Below are 20,373 nucleotides of genomic sequence, written 5' to 3'. Positions count from 1 at the left end.
AAGAGCGCGCTGGCGTCGCAAGAGACATTCCACTAGAGCAGTTTTTTTTTGCGTCTCGGCGCTCTCATGGCGATGAGGCAAATTTGCCATCGCAGCCAGAGCGCCCTGAGATCGCCGTCAAGTGGAATGGGGGTATTCCCCTTTCAACTAGACGGCGATGCGCTGCGCTCTCACTGCGACCTAAATATGATATGTGCATCCTTCGCTTTCACACTGTGACTGTATTCACAAAGTTTGACTGAGAGGATAACAAAACACAGAAAGTGTTAAAAGATTCGTTTCTTTTCTATACAATGCTTTGATCGATACGTCAAACTTTAGGTCACAGAAAGAGCGCCATGAAGTGGAATGGAGGTATAAGATGGCGGTTTGAATCTTTACTCAACCATTTTATAACACGCCGCTGATGCTTGGAAAGATGCTACACACGCGCGCACGGGAAAATCTTCAATCACCATATTGCAAAGCTCGCGCAAAAACGACAATCTACTTCATAAACTTAATATGAAAACACACAAGCTTGTCTGCTTAACACAAAACACATCATGCTTGTAGCCTCTTTCCACTAGGACGGTGCTCTCGCCTCTGCGACCTAAAATTTGACAGATCGCTCAACGAATTGTATAGAAAAGAAACGAATTTTTCTTCCTTGTTATAAAACGCTGAATTTTGATACCCACAGTACCATAACAAAATCCATCGCGCCATATTTTAATGGCGGAAATTATTCGGAAACGATCTTATTGAAATGCCCTGTGCAAAACATTAATATTCTTTCTTACTTCAACGAATTATTAGCGAGAAAATCTTGAATTTACATCCAAACAAAAAATTCGATGTAAATAGTCCGAAACATTTTTGAGAACACTCTCGCTCACATGAATTTACGGTGAACGAAGGATGTTGGAAGGAGACGTACAAAAAATGACGCAGACAAGGTATAAACTTGGCTGTAATGCCTAGGTCACATTTCCAAACCTGAATAACAAATGCAGTTTGTCACAAGAGACACGCACAAATTGTGCTCATGGCTAATAATTTTTACGTTTTACTTGTTTCAGTCTCTTCTCTTTCCTACTTTTCGTTCCTACAAATTGCCCGGCCGGGCCCCAGTTTTGAAATGTGACATATGCAAAAGTAAGTAACGATCTCTAAAGTTCTTAAACAAGTAGAGATATGATAAAACCTACCGTGAAGTTACTCACATATCCTTGGAGTTGCAGAGCCGCGCCGTTGCCAACAGTTGGACGTTACATTGACAAGTTGGGCTGCTTGCAGGCCGAACTTCTTTTTTTGCGTCCGTTCATCGGACATCAAGCTTGGGAGTGTGGATGTTGGCAGTCGGTTTTTCCATGCGCAGAACCAGATGCGCTGTAAGCCTCTTTGGGGTAGAATACCATCATTCTCCACGAATACCAGGTTAGCATAACGTCACATATCCACAAAGAGGCCCAGTGGGACAGCCTTTCGGAACGATAAACACGATACAAAAGACAACAAAAACACAAAACTGACCCCCAAAAAAATTCAACGGCATGACTCGTACATTTTCATTGGCATAAAGTCTAATTTTTCGTTTCCGCAAACAGCCCGGCCGAGCCCCGGGTAAGAAATGTGACTTAAGACCCCCTCTCACTTGACGTGCGGCACGCTTGCGGCATTGCTGCGTTCGTTCACTACGTCACTGTTTTGTTATTTTCTTCGATTTTTTATGATTCAGATATTGCGCAATACGTAAAAGTATAACATAAAAGACGACAAAATATACAACAAGTAAGAAAATTCTTTCTTTATCTCTGAAATTCGTTGAGCATCTTCCGAACGCAGCAATGCCGCAAGCGTGCCGCACGTCAAGTGAGAGGGGGCCTTAACTATAAATGCGTGTTGTAGCGAGGGGTAACTGTAGGCTGTTTGTTCAAATCCCAGAGGTAATGAGTTCAGATCCCATGATCTGCAAGGATGTCTTGACCTTGGAAAGTATCTTCACACAAATTTTCTTTACTTCACTCCGTAAAAAAAATGAGAAAAAAATGAAAATGAGCAACAACCTTTGGTTGAGCCCCGGTTAGGCTTAGGTCACATTTCCAAACCGGGTCTCGGCCGTGCAGCTTTCGGGGGGGAAACGAATGATATAAAAGATATCAAAATATACAACATGTCAACATAAGATTTATGGGCATACTTTGCGTATATCTCTGGGTATAAAATTTTATTTTTTTCGTCTCTTAGAACATCCCGGTCGGGCCCCGCTTTGGAAATGTGACCTAAGCATTGGGCTAACGGTATATTTCCATCCTAGGCCCGACCGTGCTATCTGTTGAAACGAAAAATAGAAATGTATGCCTTAAAATATACAAAAATAATGCCCTCGACTATTCTCTTTACGTCTTTCGTAGTTTGGTGTCTTTTATATCATACTTTTCGTTCCCGAAAGCTGCGTAAACCGTTTTCGAAGACCGTTTAAGACATAGCCGAATATCCTATCTGGATCGGACAGCAGGATTTGAATTGTGGATATTGGCAGGCGGTTTTCACATGTGAGGAGCCAGATGTACTTGGGTGAAACCTGTCATTTTTGATGAACGCTGTAGAGTATCTGCCAATAAACAAATCTATGACCGATGCTTAGTTGTTCATTCTTTTCTTTAGACGGTGATTGTTAAGGGGCCCTATAACGTCCGAACTGGGTTTTAGTGATAGACGGGGCGGATAAATGTGATGACAAAACATAGAGGAAACGAAATCTTTTCTATCAATGGGATTGATAAATGATTTGGCGAATTCTCGTTTTTTTTTGTCCCCTGTAGCATCTGGTGAATGTAACGTCGACGTAATACCACTAGGGCGGCGCTCTCGTGCGTCGCGCTCTCGGTGCGACCCAAAATTTGATAGATCGCTCAACGAATTGCGTAGAAAAGAAACGGATATTTTCAAACTCTGTGCTGTCTTTTAGGTCATACTTTTGCATTTTGTATGAAGTACCTAGTATGTAAGTGAAGGTTTCACATATCCTATCAGGTCGCAGTGAGAGCGCCGCGCGATCGCCGTCTAGTGGTCTAGCCCCCTTTCCACGAGACAGCGATCGCACAGCGCTCTAACTGCGACCTAAATAGGATACGTGTAACCTTCGTTTTCACACAGGATATACTATACAAAACGTAAACGTATGCCTGAAAAGACAACAAAACACAATCAAGTGTAAAAAGATCAATTTCTTTGCTATTCAATTCGTTGAGAGATATGTCAGATTTGAGGTCGCAATGAAAGCGCGGCGAGAGCGCCGTCCTAGTGTAAAGGGGGGTATCAGGGTGTCGCAGCCCTCGATGAAAGAGGTGTAAAGCACGTGCGTACATTGTTTTCGTCGCACAGACCCTCCGCTCGAGAAGACCACGTAAGCAAGAGCCACCTGTCTCAACAACGTTTTGCCGGAGCGCTCTTTCTCTGATTATTGCCTCTGGCAGATGACATGACAGGATATCTATCAATCAATGGAAGATCGGTCCTCCAGACCCTCAGCTCGTTCTACGTCTTAAGCTTTGTGTCCGAATCTTGGTCTGTTGCCATAGCAACGAGGGGTTCTGAGCAGAAAGAAATCTATTTCTAGGGGTTGTGTACCAAGTACTACCACTGTGCAAAAAAAAAAATGAGTCAAATAGATTTTTGACAGATGCCACCATTGTTTGATACTTACTGACGTTCGCTATTAATTTTGAAATGTAACAATTCATATGACACATTCTGGGTCAGTTTGACATATGCAATGTGTAATAAATTTAGATTAATATCCCATATGATATTCTGATGTACGTAATCACTATGCACAAGGCAGTCATCTCCTGTACAAAGATTAATCTCCATGGACTTGAATAGCAAATTTAACTAGAAAGGCCGACATTTGCTTAAGAGCAAATACAGCATATTTCAGCCATACCCCTTCCCACGCAACATTGGACTGTTCCAAATCACCCCTGCGCAAAAATGGAACATCCTCTTAACAGTACATTATCCCCCAAAGTGGACTGGTATTGTGAATTGATTCCAGGTAAAAACAGAGCTTGCTTCTATTTTTCAGAAAATGACAATAATCACACCTTCCATTCAGAAAATTTTCATCATGACTGAAAATTGTTGAATGACTTCATGTAATGTCATTAACAATTTTCAGTACGATAACTAGGTGTAAGTTTAAAAAAGTATAAGCTCCTTGTGATGTGGGTACATTTATTATTGCAGTGAACTTTTTTTATTCAAGTAGGGCATTCGATTTAATAATTATCAAGCAGGTGCAGGTACTGTAGGAGCGTTTGTTTTCTTCAAGCTGTAAAACTGTTAAACTGTTTTACTTTGTATGCAATCAGCCATCGAGCCTATTCTTATTTTAGTTTAACAACTTCCTGCCAGACCCGGAAGATACGATTGAACCTTGTTCGAGGATTTATTTTCGTCTGTCTGGTCAGTCTGTTCATACCCTGGCGCTGAGAGTGTTTTATTGGGCTGAAACTCTGGCAGTTTAAAGTTACTTACAATTTAAATGTTCAAAGTTTATGTCAAACAACAACAGCACTAGGAAATGTGGCCACTATAGACAGGTGGTCACTATAGAGAAAATGCTGATCTATTGACTAGGAGCCATACGTTACACATGATTTCAGTACACTGATCATTAATCATATAAACATTGCACAGGTAAGCCAATTGTTTAGATGTACAATTAAGTTCAAATAATTCTGAAGAGAATATTGATGAGAAAATAATCATTCTCGCCACTGTCTTACTTATAATTACGTATCAAAACTAAACGCAGATTTTCTAACTAACGCACCTTTCGCCGACTTCATCAAAGGACCGCCGGCTATCAATCAAACACGGCTGTTGATTAGACTTAGAGTTTCAAACAGTCATGTGCTGTGTGCCAGTTGACAGCAAACTTCATGCTACGTGATGTTTTACATTGCTTGGACCTTCTTTCCTACAGCGGTGCTTCTACAAAATATTTAGACTGTAACACTGAGTCCCACATGTTTTATAGAATAGAATTTGACGCAGAGCAGCGTTTTTTGCTGGGTATTTTTCTTGAAACATGTCCGTGGGAATATCAGCGAGGCGGCGACGTAGGGATATCAGACCGACAACAAAAGTCGCACGGCGGCTAACGGCGCAGCGAAAATACTAGCGCTATAAATAAGCGCTTCAACTAAGGATGGCAACCCGTACAATATTTTTGTATACTGTTGAGCTAAGTAAAGTTTGTTGTTTATGAGGTTTTAGTTGTCTTTGAAGCTTTGACCCGAAATATTTTAAAGTCAAACTGCTGAAGAGAAGTAAGTGACTGCTACGATTATCGTAGATATGGCCCTAAAAAAACTGATAAAAGAAGCCTTCTCAATAGTCTAAAATGCAAGAGCTTCCAGGGGGGCTTCGCCCACCTGGGTCCCCCCCACAGTGGCCCTGCCCCTGGACCCCGCCTGGGACATTCGGCGGCCCCCGGACCCCTGTCCGACGCTTTGAAAAAATCCTGGCGAGAAGTCTGTACGGCCTGAGTCTTCAAGTTAACGTATTGTGTGGTCCCGCTTATGAATATTAATTAGCCTTCGCTTTCCTCTTCGTTGATTGGCTGAACCATTAATTGAATTAACTCTTCCTGCCGGCTAGACGCAGGTGCAGATGTCGGCTCTGTGGGGTGAACGTCCGAAAGGTCATGGCATGGAGAACGAAAGAAAACCAATTTCCCCTAAAAAAAGTGCTGTAATTAAGCCTTTTACAGTACTTTATGCCAAAAATTTTACTTGGATCATTTTACCAACTATCTTATGCCTATCTATACCAAATGTTACTCATACCAGGGTACAGGGGTGCAAAATATACCGTTATAAGACCGTCAACAACAGTCGCACGGAGCTAACAGCGCAGCGAAAATACCATCGCTAGCGTTTCAACTTCGGATAACAAGTTATAAGTACTGTTGAACTCAGTAACGTTAAAGTTTGTTTTTAGTTGCCTTTGACGGTTTGACATGAAAAAGTGTTACGCTAAACTCCTGAAGAGAAGTTAAGTGACTGCTGCGATTATCATAGATATGCCCCTAAGAACTGATACAATATAAAGCCTTCTGAATAGTCTAAAATGCGAGAGCCTTAGGCGGGCTTCGCTCCCCCTGGCGGGAACACTGCTATATACGGGATCATGAGGCCCCGCTTATGAATATTAATTAGCCTTTGGCCTCCTCTTCGCTGATTGGCTAGGTCTTTGATTCAATGAACTCTCCGGCTGACGCGCACAGGTGTGGCTCTGTGCGGGGTCACGGAAGGTCACGTCAGGAGGCCAAAAGAAAACAAATTTCCCCTCAGAAAAGTGCCAAAATTTATCATTTTAAAGTTGTTTATGTCAAAAATTTTACTTGAATCTTGTTACCATGTATCTAATGCCTATCTATACCAAATTCCAGGTCATTTAATTGTAATACCAGGGTACAGGAGCCAAAAGTGTCCTTTTTTGGTAAAAAATTGGCCAAAAATCGCAAAAAATAAGCATTTTGTTGCACTGTACACCAAAAGTGATATTGAATTTATATGAAGGGATTATCAAGGCACATCTGTGTCAAATTTCAGCTCATTCGGTTGCAATACCAAGGTACAGGAGCCAAAAGTGTCCTTTTTTGGTCAAAAATTGGTCAAAAAATCGCAAAAATAAGCATTTTGTTGTACTGTACACCAAAAGTGTTATTGAATTTATATGGGGGCATTATCAAGGCACATCTCTGTCAAATTTCAGCTCATTTGGTTGTAATACCAGGGTACAGGGGCCAAAAGTGTCCTTTTTTGGTCAAAAATTGGTCAAAAAATCGCAAAAATAAGCATTTTGTTGTACTGTACACCAAAAGTGTTATCGAATTTATATGGAGGCATTATCAAGGCACATCTCTGTCAAATTTCAGCTCATTTGGTTGTAATACCAGGGTACAGAGGCCAAAATATACAGTTTTGGTCTAAAATTGACCAAAAAATCTCAATAAAATCATTTTAGAGGCAGATATGAAAAAACTGAGAAAAAAGCATCAAGGTATTGGCCCATTCTACCCCTGTGCCAAATTTCAGGTCATTCGGTCCAGGAACGGCGGAGATGAATCACTTTGAAGATTTGACAGGAGAAAGAAGAAAGAAAGAAAGAAACATTACGAATACAATATATTTCACCATACTATGTATGGCTGAAATATAAATACATAACGACATGTGAAAATCCCTGCATGGCATACATAGAAAAATATATCAAAGGATGTCTAGCCCCGCCCCTGTGCCTAGAGGAGCTCTCATAACACGGTCTACTCTTACATGTACCAAGAGGTAACCTATACGTGATCAGGGCTCGAAATACCACCTGCATATGCACGTTAGTGCAGGTGAAATTGGAGCTGTGCAGGTATTTCTGGTGTCTACCTGCACCTAACCTGCACTGGTCCATGTACTGGGTTTAATACGTAAATGTCATATGTAAGTGTTTGTGGATTGTTATTAACTGCATTGAATGTTACTACCTATAACTATAAACCTAAATTCAGAGTGGTGCAGGTAAAATTTGTCTGGTGCAGGTAATTGTCAATGTTACCTGCACCGGTGCAGGTATGCAGAAAAAAGTATTTCGAGCCCTGGTGATTATTACCATCGTTGTAGCCATCAACGCATTTCAAACACCAATATCCTCTTGTGGCGTCTTCGAGGACCACTGTAGAGTATCTACTTATATAACGTCGTGTGTGGCGTAACTGATAGAGCGTTCGGCTTTGAATCTAGAGGTCCTGAGTTCGATCACCGCCGTGCCCCCGACGTTGTGCCCTTGGGAAAGGCACTTTACACGACCTTCCTTACTTAACCCAGGTGTAAAAGATGGGTACCTGACTATTCAGTTATTTATTTATTTATTTATTCGATTTCACAGATTGAATACAATCTGATATGTATAGTTCCTATATCTGTTGTTTTGAAAAATCACGGTATTTAGGGAGCGACCGACGGTGGTTTTAAACTGCAATATTTTGAAATACATATATTGCAATTTAGAGCCACAGTTCGTCGACCTATTATCCCTATATACTCTGTTTTGGTAATCAACGGATATAGGTTACCCCACGGATAAAGGTGAAGTCGCGTAAGGCCCTGTGACCCAGACAGCTGACCACTGCAGTGTCTCGTCACACCTGTTCCGCACCACCTGCCGCGGACCTGCCCCCTTTCACATGCAAATCAGCAGGTCCCAACGGTTTCAGGTTTGAACACTCAGCACAAATCAGACAAGTGCTACATTCCGGAATCCCATTCGTGGGGATGTGCTCGTGTAACTAACAACCTGCTGCATATAGTTCATCGCACGACAGGCTTACGACAGCGAACCGACGATAATCGTGGAAGTGTTGTACAAATTTCGTCTGTTTGTGACGCGAAAGGTGTCGTAGAATCCCAGTCGATTTTCACAAAGCCTTTACTGAAAATCTTACGACAAAGACTTGTACGACGTTTGTGACTGGCCATTGATCTCACCGAGTTTCTACTATACGTGTTGGACTTTAAGGCATCGTATGAGCGTCAGTTTGCAGAACTGTAACAACAGGAACAGCCGATGGTTAATGATCAACTAGCCTTGTTTTGTGCTGCCATTTGGACGTGAACTTTGCACACGTTTGACAAGGGAGCTGCTATAGCACCTGTTCTTGAGACACTTAAATTTCGGACTTGTATCCAAGACTTCTTCTTCAGGATGACGAGGCATCTTCTGTCATTTCTTCCTCTTCTATTGCTGACTAAAGGTAGGGAAGAATATGATACTTGTTATGTATTACTATATGTAACAGGTGTCCATATGTTGCCAATAGACTGCGGATTGCCTATGTTTTACGTTTTCTAGTATTTCAGTTCGTCACGGTAAAATTATAGGTAACGTTACCGATTGATTTATAGGCTAAAACGTACAACAATCAGCGGTTAAAAGGTAAACAATGGACTAAGACTTTGTTGACTTATGCAAAGACGATCAGACTGGTGCGTTTACATTTGTCGTTAGTGATAACAGTTGTACAGGTGTACATACATGTATGCTACACGCGTTCTATTCGTAGCGACCCTGGTACCCTTTTGATTAATGAAAGTTAACAAAACTAGCACTAGGGTTTTGGCACAGTTGTAGTCTTCCTAGGATACCCATATTCCATGTATAATTCTTTATGATATCCCAACAATAACAAAACGCCCCTTGATGGCCTATAACCTTTTTGCGCCACAACAGGTTGAACGGGCTTTTTATTATTTACACTGTAAACATTTACATCACAACTAAAGTCATCAACTTTTTGTTACTGACTTCTTGTCTGCGGTCTGTTTGTGTGTACGTTGTGGTCGGCTTAACTCTTTTTAACGTACTTGCTCTCTATTTACCTCAATACACAGGCTTAATTCAAACTTGTCATAGGTAACCGCGTTTGATATTCATCCACCGGGGTTGTATATATCATCACGTGTCATTTTGACGAAAAATGCGTTTGTTAAATCTCCTCCTTCCATATATGCACGGTTGCATCTTACGGCCGTTAAAATGGAGACGACTTTTCGTAGTGGATTTATATGTAACCTGTCGGATTTATGGTAATAGCGTTAATTATGACAATACCCCCTGCCGGGCTATTAGCGCCCAGGTGCGAACAGATATGAGACCAAATCATTCACCCCACTGGACTTGATTCTACCTCTGGAACAAGGAATATCGAGATATGACTTGTGATGTCGAAGACTTGAAACACACCCTTTTATTTAGATATAATTTCATTCAGCACAGGGACCAATTTCTTCTGAAACAGCCAGAGGGCTGTAACCGTCTGTCGCAACGTTGACAGGTGGCGTCAGAAAAAAAAACCTCAATGATTTACCCTCCGATGGAATTATTCTGAAGAAGAATTTTATTGCAAGACAGACACAATATATGTCCGCATGTACATACACTTATTTATTTATCGGTTTGTGCTGTTCAGAACACACAACCAGGGCTTCCCAACTAGCCTGTGGTTATTAAGGGCTAGCCCTGCAGACAATAGCCTGGTTACCAAATTTCCCCAGCCCGATCTCAACTATCTATCGCCCAACACGAAATATATTTTGAGGTTGGGGTATGGTATCCAGGCTATGCTGACAAAAACAGAGACAATACATATGGAATACATGGGGGTTGTTATAGAGATATTACTAATATTTAGCAAAACTCAACAACTAATCTATTTTTCGAATATCGGCATAGACAATGTAGTAAACGTTATTCCTGCCAAGTTACGAATGTATTGATTAAACTATTTGAATAAACAGCGGGTGGATTGGACCACCTTCCTCGGCGGGTCAACCGCCGGTCACCGCATGCCCTGCGGGTCTGACCCGGCAAACATGCTTACTTAGCGGCGCCTCGTGTTTGGGGTAACAGTTCAAGCATGACAAGTACGTTAGGATTGGGGCAATTTGAGGACATTGTAAGCCTGGGTACAGGTGCAATCTCACTGTTCTATTTAAAACCACACCTGATATTATTCACTCTTTGTAAAGCACATTTTCCCTTCATTGTGTAAACATTGCAAAAACTTCTAGACACCTAGAAGCCATGAAATATTCTCTGTATTTGTCAATGAGAACTTTGAACACCTGTATGTATTGTACACGGCTTCTGTTATTCCCAATGTGTTATTCATGTCACGACCTTTGAAAGAATGATCTGTCAAAGGTGAACTGAATGAATGTAAAAGTGTATCGACAATCACCCCGATGCTGTTGCAACTAATCTCCAGGCAGATTTACCAGTGGTATAAGATATTATCAAAGCTGGCTAAGTAGTACAGCTGGCTAAAGGGAGTCAATAGCCACTCCGGTTGCCAAACACACACCTATAGGACGGCTTCACTCCTCTGGCAGCTTTCGATACTATCTTATGCTACCGTAGGATCTGCTTGGAGGTAAGCTACAACTACTGAAACATGGGGACACTTCTGAAGTCGAAGAGGTGTTTTACATGTCAACATCCCTCACACGAGAAAACAGATGCAGATCTAGAATTCTAGCCCACACACGGCTCTTCGTGCAAGTTGAATGATTATGAGAACAGGCCCTCGGGCAAACTGGTTTCAAATAAAATTTAGATCAACCGTCAATCTGAATTGTTCTGTCTTGTTTGTTTTCTTTTTCAATACATATATAGGTAGCTTTAGTTCCCAAGTTTTCTACATCTAAGATCTCTTTTCATTGAATCAATAAAACTTTTACCTGCCTATTTTTCATAATCCTTGAAAACAAACATGTCAGATTTTAAAAGGTTAGATATCCAGGTAATAAGATATGCCAAAAGGTAGTTACTCAAGCAAGTGGATATGGTTTTGAAACGGTCAGACGTTTCGGATAGAATCCACTATCCTTCGTCAGTGAAACTGAACATGTCAGATTGTCTTTGTCTATAAACTCCTTATAGTTATTCACTCTGTGTCTCCTCACAGCAGCTCTAGCCCAGCTGACCGTCCAAAGCCCCCAGCCGAGTGTGCAGGTCCCCCTGGGTCAGCCCGCTGTGCTGCCCTGTACATACACGTTAGGCAGTGGGGACTCGCTGAGGGAGATTAAATGGTACGAGCGGACCATGGGAGGGAACAGAGTACCGGTGGTGTTCTACTTCACTAACCCTCCACAGGTAAACAAACATGTCTATCAATCAATTTGAACATGAATCAATGTATAGAATAGAATAGAATAGAATAGAATAGAATGGAGTAGAATAGAATAGAATAGAATAGAATAGAATAGAATAGAATAGAATAGAATAGAATAGAATAGAATAGAATAGAATAGAATAGAATAGAATAGAATAGAATAGAATAGAATAGAATAGAATTAGATTGGAGGGGAATATGGGCATCAAACTGTAATTGGCTTCGATATTGGGACTTGTGATTAAATGTCAAAGAAAAGTCAAACCAAACCAAACAAAGCTACCTTAAGTCTAGTCATAAAATTTCAATGTAGTGTAAATACCAGTTTCTGACATACTGTTTATCTACCATATCATCACATCCACGTTGCATTATCTCCAATCTCTCGCGAACATTGTTAAATAGGAGACAGCGTTCCGGGGGTACGAAGGCAGAGCGTCGTTAGTGACAGCTGACGCGAGTACCGCCTCCCTGCGGCTCAACGAAACCCGCTTCTCAGACAACGGGCAGTTCGAGTGTCTGGTCGGGGCCATGGTGTCAGGCGTCCCGCAGGAAGTCACCGCAAACATCGATCTAAGGGTACTAGGTGAGTTGATTAGTTATTGTTCGTTTCAAGCTGTATGTCTGCGTCCTTCATTTGCAAAGGTCTGGAAGTAAAAGAAATACATTCACTTTAAATCATCTGACCCATTGTCAGACACCGATGAAAACTAGTGGACGCTCTTTAGAGAATACATTTTGTATTGCCTGTTCGACATTACCGTTTTAAGCTTACAGCTTATTAATATAATTCATACATTGCAATATATATGAAAAGCAATGTCTCTCTTTTATTAGTTACGTAAATTTTTACAAAAGCTACTAAATAATTTCTATGGTTACTAAAGATTTCAGATATTGATATAGCAAGTTACTATAAAGAGTGGGGGATTTCACTCGAAACGTCCGGAAGTAAATGTTCGTATTCTATGCACTTGTAGAGATTAAATTTTCACAGGGGTCCTTCCTCGTCTCTTTCTCAGTTGCCCCACACGCACCAAAGATCACCGGCGACTACAGCGAAGCTACCGGGCACCTGAACCTGACATGCACGGCGCTGCACGGCTTCCCCGCCGCCAACCTGACCTGGTACCGGGACGGAGTGGCGGTGCCAGCGGGCAGGGTCGATGTCGTCACCGACGGACAGGGTTACCAGGACGCCCGGGTCAGTGTCAACTTCACGGTCAGGGCGAACAGTTCAGGTGCAGGGACGGTGACGTACAGGTGCGACGCCAGCCACCCCTCCTTAACTACTGCCATGCAGGTGTCAGGAAAACTAGGTACACACTTTTGTACATCCCTTGTTTCACATAACTTTACTGTGCGCCTACATTATTGATGTCTTGGAAATTATTACACAGTGCAACTAATTCTATGAGTATTTATAAACTGAGTGACGATGTTATCTAAACATGCATTCTTCTTTCAATGATATGCAAGTTCAAATTCACTATACTTTGTTACCTCAATCATGGATAGAGCCTTTTTTTTTAAATTCATACGTTCATACTTCATACTTTAACTTATCCGGGCATGTTTATTACTAATAGGGAATAAGTAAAAATGTATAGTTTTCGATTAAGAACTATTGACATAACCTTTCTTACCATGAATTCGTGTCGTTTTTCGAGTTTAAAGTGGTCAGTCTTTTATTTTTTTAGGACCGCCGATAGTCACAGGTATCACAACATCGCCGGCAAATATCGAGTCCCTCATGGAGTACGATGACGTCACTCTGACATGCGCAGCTGAGGGCGGCCTCGTTTTGGAACCCACGTACCAATGGAGCCGGGATGGGACGTCACTTCCGGATGGCGCAGTGGCTGCTGGGAACACACTGAAGATAGTGTTTGCCTCTCCGAAAGATAGCGGGACCTATAGATGTACAGCTTCCAACGTCTTAGGGTCTACCAACGCCAAGAAAACCTTACAGTTCAAAGGTAAACCTTAATATAACATTTGTCTTTCGCTGGTTTGTTCATTCTCTCGTCTATTTATCAACTCAGACCTTCACTCACTCATACACTTATACACTCGTTCACTCAATCTCACTCACTCACTCACTCACTCACTCACTCACTCACTCACTCACTCACTCACTCACTCACTCACTCACTCACTCACTCACTAACTCACATTGCCTAATCCATCCATTCTTGCAAGATCTTTCATATCACACCTGACTTACACACTGTAACACAGACTTTACAAATTTGGCACACAAATGATCCTCTGATACGAATTTTAGCATATCTATCATACAAATGTGACAATACAATTGTTTTTGTTTTTTTTTATAATTCCAGAACAACCACTCATAAGAGAGCCTCAGACACAGGAAGATTCAGGTAATGATATTTTATTGCAAATTCTTGCCCAAGTGCTAATTGCAGATAACATAAAAGACGACAAACAAGCAAGTAGTGTGGAACAATATAGACTGTGTCTACTCTAGTCTAAAAGCTACCTCAAAACTGTGACTTGTTAGTGTAATCTAAAGTATCATAACGATCATCTATTGATTTTCTTAGAGCTATCAGGTAAGAGGACTTATCAATATACATGTGCGTATCCAGAAGCATCACTGAATTGTTGATATTTACAGACCTCTCCTGTGAGATCACCCTAACGATTGTCCTGGCGGATTATCATAATCATCAGCTACCGAGTTTCTTAGAATTATCGTGTAAGAAGGCTTGATCCCTAGTCGCTTAATCCTTATACATATGAGTCTCCACATTGTGACAAGTATCACAGAATTGTTGCTATTTGCAGGCCTTCCCGGTGAGATCACCCTGGTAATCGTGCTAGCGGTGTTTGCCGGTCTGGGTGCCTTCGGTGGAGCAGCCTACTATATCCGCAGGCGGAAACAGTCTCAGGACGAGGAAGGTGGGAACTCAGCAGCAACATACACAAACGTCTTTTATTCTTCCTTCTTTTCGTAACTCGTCTTCAAGATGGGCCACTTGAAGCTCAGGTTACTGATAAAAAGAGCAGTAAATCCTCTTTGACAAGGCGCTATGTCCCGTAGCTGTATATGTTTGCTTATTTATTTATTAAGGAATTTACATTAGTGTTGACATACAACCACCTGTATCAGTAGACTTGCCATACTCGAGTATGAGTGGCTGTCCATCAATCTTTCTGGAGTCCTCTTCCATGAAATACAATAGCTACGATTTGTTTATCTTGAGATAGAAGTATGTACATGGGCTTTGCAAGTTTTCTTTCGGAATTTTCTCGAATATGACCATGTTCCTCTTACGTGCCACCTAGCGACACAGGTGTGAAGTGTTTAAAGCGTTATGTTTGCCACAAGGAATGTACACAACGTGAGCAAGAAGGAAGGATTTGTGTACAAGAAAGGCATATGTTCCATCATATATGCAAACAAATACGCAATCACTCACGTTTTGATACACAATCTACTACATTGTACGTTCCTTGTGACACACATAGCTCTGGAACCACTTCTCACTATGTAGATAAATGTATCGTTATAGATAAAATGATTAATGTGCATTTCCTTGGAATGAGATATGGGAAATGTCTACTTTTCTTACAGCACCTGAAGTCGTTGAAGAAGAACCGAAGCCGGTTGTCGCTCCACGGAGCATTCTAAAGGGTAAGGGATCATTTCGTGCGACCTTTTTTTCAAACAGCCAGTCTTTTGTTTTTCAGAAATATCCTTTTACTTTTGTCATCTATTGCATGTAAGATGATCTAAACACATTGGTAATACAGGAGAACTGTTAGTAGACCCTGTGGCAAAATATGGTATTGAAAAAAAACAAGATCTTTATATTATTATTGTTTATTGTTTGTATAGCGCCTCCTGTTCCAATGGCCCAACAAAGACCGTCGCTTACCAACCAAAATGGTATGTCACTGTTTCAAACATAACGTATGTCTTATCATTTCAAATCTTAAACTTCCACATGTATTACTATCTTCTTCTTTCTTTCTTTACCCTTCCGCTTATGCCGGGGGTGGGGTGGGTGTATACGTCTCTCTGCAGCCAGCAGGTGTGTAGCCTCCTGGAGAGTCAGGCCGTGTGCACGGAGGGTCTCTGCCACTCCCTCTATCCACCTGTGGCGTGGTCTCCCTCTGGCCCTGACACATGAGTGTCTGGTGGTGTTGGATCTTTCTAGCATATATAGCTAATACCAACGTAATATCAACAAATGTTAAAGATCATGAGTTGGGATATTTCTCTTTTCTTCAGTGCCTCCTGCTGCTTTGGTAGACCAGGGGAGGCCGTCGCATAGCAACCCGCGACCGGAAGGTATGTTACAGTATTATTCATCTATCTATCATTTATTGGTTTGTACTACAAAAACCTAGCCCCACTGACAGAGACAAAAAAAAAACAATACAAAGGGAATTTGACATGGACAGGATAAAGATTATTACAGAACAACAATATTGTAAGTACAGTACAAGAAGAAGAATATTTAAAGAATGTATATAGATAGTCTAGGATAGCGCATACAATGTCTAGGGTCTACAGCGAGGGGTCAGGATCAGTCCGTGCATAGGCATTATTCGCTTGTTAACTGAATACATTTTAGCACCATTCTGGTAAAGCAATTCAGCAAAACACTGGGAAGATAAGTTACTTATTTCAACAGTAGTTGATGGAGAACTGCTTTTGTGTTCTTTACACATATGCACAAACACGTGTGATTTATATATTTAGTAACATGGCGTCTGAATGCTCTTTCTTTTGTATCCCCAGGTGCGCCATCTGGAGTCCAGGAAAGAGGCTATGACAATCCGGCATCAAAAGGAGATGAATTCAATCCACAATATTGAACTTATGACTGCAAGGAATCGTAATGAGAAGAATCGTCGATTAACAACCTAATCGTGGACAATACATAAAGTCAAATTAAAGTAAACATCCACATTTTAAAGAATATTACTTTTTCTGGGGTTTTATGATTTGTTGTGTATATCAAACAGGGGGCTAAGGTTGTTGCATCTTCGTCATGTTTAATTTGATCCTTTTCTAGAGTCAGTACTATTTTTAACGTTACTAGATATACAAGAAAGTCATCATTTTTGCTAATATCATTGCATATCACATGCACCTTTAATTCGTGCTATATTGTACATAACTGTCATAGTGAAATTTTGATTTGGACACAGACATAACTGTCTATGTCACACCATAGTTAAATTGACAAACTATGTAAATTGGACAGTTGTTTTACTGACAAGATTGTATTAAAACAACTTGACGGTTTGGTCACCATTTAGTGTCGTGTATCATTATTTAAACCATCGTGATATAGTCGGTATGTATGACTGTACTTATAGACTCTGTTTTTGCTCTTTAATCCAAACAAAAGACATTAAAAACGGGCCTTCTTTTGATTAATTTGATGAGATTTAGATCCGAAAAAAAGTTGAGCTGTGTGTCGAATCTCGGGCATTGGGGTTTTCTTTTCAATAAGATCTCGCCTGCTGACGTTTCAATGCCTATCAGACACCTTCCTCAGAGCTTCTAACTGGAGTGCTAGTTCTCGCTGCTATATGTAGCCTATGTAGGCGGCGGTAGTTTGCTGCTGGTTGTGTGAAAGAAAGCACCGATATCAGATATTCACAACGCCACCTTTCAACACGGTTATGAGGTACAATCCCCGTCAAAGTTCATTCACTTCTCAAAGGCGTCTATTTTTTTCATAGAGCAAAGCATTAGTCTACATGACATGGGGGCCCACAAGTGTATTGTAGATCATTCATATTTAGCCAATTAACATTCCAACAGCTTGTGTGATGCTATTTGACGACTGCTGCAATGTGTGATGACATTACTTTCGAAGTGTGTGTGTGTGTGTGCGTGCGTACGTGCGTGTGTGTGTGCGTGTGTGTGTGTGTGTGTGTGTTTGTGTGTGTGTGTGTGTGTGCGTGCGTGTGTGCATGTGTGTGTGTTTGCGCGCACGGGAGTGTGTATGTCGCACTGTGCGAGTCTGTGTGTGTCTTTACGTGTATATTCTAAGCTGATCATGATTTCCTTTAAAGATTTTGGCACTTATCTCCTAGTAAGTTTCCTTTTCGTCTTGTTATCTTTATACGAAAGCACAGTACGGACCGTGCTGGGGTGACAAAAAGAAGGGCAAGGCCTGGGAAGGGTCAAGAAGCTTGTTTATGAAGACTTTCCTAATGTTTATGCAAACGACGGGAGCTTGCTTATAGACTATTTGGTATAGAGTTTCGTTATGCCATGCCAACAATATATGTCTCCTGATTCATATCCACACAATATACAATGTACATATATTAGTTACGTTTGAGATAATATATTTGGAACAGTAGTTGTTTAAAATGGATCATATTGTCTGCATTTCTTCTAAATGAGATGACTTACAATGCGTAGCACCACATGAACTTGGCTCCTAGCCATGTAGTTACCCTGTTCAGACTCAATAGATACACCTGTACGAAACTTCTCTCTACAAACAAACATTCGTGCATGCCATGCATATATATGCACCGGCCGTAACCGGCTCGGATCTCAGTCTGTATAAACATAGTCTTCTAGTTAAAGGTCAAGACCGAATGAGTGTTCGGTTCGTGGGTAGAGAAGGGCGTTAGTAAGACGAACTACATTGTTCGCGGAGAAATGGTTACACGGTGAAAAATCAGCGCAAGAAGCGTGAAAATAAAACCACCTTGAGTATCTGAAGATTTATAGCTAGGACAAGAATCCTAATGTGACATTATCAAACCTCTATTACATCATATTTTTCTCGTTCTCGTTATTGGTAATCGGTTGAATTATTTTTAGACAGGGGTGGTCAAATTTCGGCCACAATCATGCAAACAAAATGGCTCAGCTTCTCATTGTAGGTATGGCAGCTGTCTTATGACGAAGAGACTACACAAGAAGAAAGAGTGTATCCTAATGCCCGATTCGTATTAAACTATCCCTGTTATCTCCAGATATTACTTGTGACTCCACCTTTAAAAGGAAAAGGCACAGCTCATTTAGCCTGACCAATGGCGGCCGTGCAGTTCGTTATGTATTCTTGCGTCACAAATTGTATAAAGGTAAGCTACAGTGTACAGTCCGCCTTTTTGCTGACAACATGTCTAACATGGCTGAACTACAGACGGAAGAGGCAACACTGATGGATGGAAATCTAGACGACAAGTGCTGTGCAAAGTGCTGCCCTGACTCCTGTTGTAATTTTCTGAGTCTGCTTTTATCAATAGTTGGAGCCGTTTTTTTCTTCTTGAATTTTGTGATGCTCGGTGACATTGATGACATTAAGGATTGCAAATTTACACTTGGGCTCTACACTGTAGGCATGCTCTTCGTTTGCATTTTCCTTATCGCTGCCGTCGTGACCCGCTGTGTCGGACGCCATGAAGTATTCGACGCTCACCCTCTCTGTCGGACATTACGATATCTGTACATCTACTGCTGCAGCAAGGGATGTAGCTGTGCTGACGGCTGCCAGGGGATGACGGAATACAGGGAAGGCGACTTGGAGGATAAACTTGTCCTGCTTTTCGTCTGGCTAAACGACTTGATCCCGGGTTGGCTCATCGCCTGGGCCGCGACTTACCTGATCCACGTCAACGCACATACCGGACCGACGAAGTTTCTCGGATATAAGATAGACCACCCAGCTGTGTTTTGGCTGTTGATTATTGGCCGTCCTGCGCTATCGGCTCTCCAAATCATCCTCTCAGGCTCTAAATTTTATCAAAAGAGCGGGTGCGACAAATGGTTTCAGTGTATCGTGACGCTTGGGGTGATCTATTTGGGAGCACTCGGGCTTGTTTACGGTCTCAGCATAAACCACCAGCTCGACTGTAACTGTCCTGAATTCTTCAACAAAACCAGGTGCAACTATGGAGAGTAACATTATGAACGGTTCCCTTTGCGGTAACATTTTTGTAACATGTATACGTATCAAGAACATTTTCCGCCTGCAGAAATGAACTTGACTAGAAAAATATTGGAGGAACATGTAAGTCTCTTGAGACAAATTCGATTGTTAGCAGGTAGTTCTATAATTGATTTCTCCTATAATTAATAACCGGGGGATGTTTTATTATGATCAAGGTTTCTTTTCTGTCCATTCTTCACTTCAAGTGAATGCATTCATTATATCTACATGCCACTATTGTAATGGCTTCACTGAATCTCATCACAATAGAAAGTATGATCTCCGTCTGGATTAGTTTTTCTTTGGTTGATCTTCTGCAATATATGCTTAAAACGCAATCTATTATGTCTTTCGATTTGATGTGACTTACATTAAATCTGCTTTGTACAACACCACAGCACAAGATGTGCTTTGTAACATTACTTGATACATCCCTGCCAAGTGCATACAGGTAAACTTGGATCACTATAGTCAAGTGCATAGCTATTGATACAGACTGGAAACGGTGCAAGCCCATCCCTGGCACGGAAGTTTTATTGCCAAAATAATGAACAAGATATTTGAGAAATCTATTATTTACTCAATGATTTACTCAAGCCCTTTGAAGCATCCTGTCTCTTACCGACACCAGAAAAAGTCCCTATTTATCTATCCATTGGTTTTGCTGTTGAACAGCCATGGTTTCCCAACTAACCTGTGGCTATTATAAAG

At 41.3% G+C, this 20,373-nt stretch overlaps 1 protein-coding gene across 2 annotated transcripts; it reads left to right on the top strand.

Annotated features, from left to right (window-relative positions):
* The first annotated feature begins 8,234 nt into the window (after positions 1 to 8,234).
* LOC118404833 (cell adhesion molecule 3-like) lies at positions 8,235 to 17,019 on the top strand. Of its 2 annotated transcripts, none has more exons than XM_035804201.1 (11): positions 8,235 to 8,800; positions 11,516 to 11,700; positions 12,125 to 12,305; positions 12,742 to 13,038; positions 13,420 to 13,698; positions 14,065 to 14,106; positions 14,534 to 14,647; positions 15,324 to 15,383; positions 15,588 to 15,638; positions 15,984 to 16,043; positions 16,497 to 17,019. In XM_035804201.1, exons 1-11 carry the CDS (start codon positions 8,752 to 8,754, stop codon positions 16,571 to 16,573), a joined length of 1,395 nt encoding a protein of 464 aa, XP_035660094.1. In that variant the 5' UTR covers positions 8,235 to 8,751; the 3' UTR covers positions 16,574 to 17,019. The 2 variants fall into 2 exon arrangements, with proteins under 2 accessions (XP_035660094.1, XP_035660092.1); XM_035804199.1 differs by having other exon boundaries at positions 8,236 to 8,800; positions 11,513 to 11,700.
* The last annotated feature ends 3,354 nt before the right edge of the window (positions 17,020 to 20,373 follow it).

The sequence above is a fragment of the Branchiostoma floridae genome, chromosome 17 (genome assembly GCF_000003815.2).
Source record: "Branchiostoma floridae strain S238N-H82 chromosome 17, Bfl_VNyyK, whole genome shotgun sequence".
Taxonomy (NCBI): Eukaryota; Metazoa; Chordata; class Leptocardii; order Amphioxiformes; family Branchiostomatidae; genus Branchiostoma; species Branchiostoma floridae.
Note: the sequence above shows the minus strand (reverse complement) of the source record. Positions and strands in the feature narration are given on the sequence as shown.

Excerpts from the sequence above, each read along its gene's own strand:
- LOC118404833 (XM_035804199.1), top strand. The coding sequence starts at position 8,752 with ATGACGAGGCATCTTCTGTCATTTCTTCCTCTTCTATTGCTGACTAAA. Across the intron at positions 13,039-13,419 it reads GCAGGTGTCAGGAAAACTAG|GACCGCCGATAGTCACAGGT; the intron begins GTACACACTTTT and ends TTATTTTTTTAG. Across the intron at positions 14,648-15,323 it reads ACAGTCTCAGGACGAGGAAG|CACCTGAAGTCGTTGAAGAA; the intron begins GTGGGAACTCAG and ends CTTTTCTTACAG.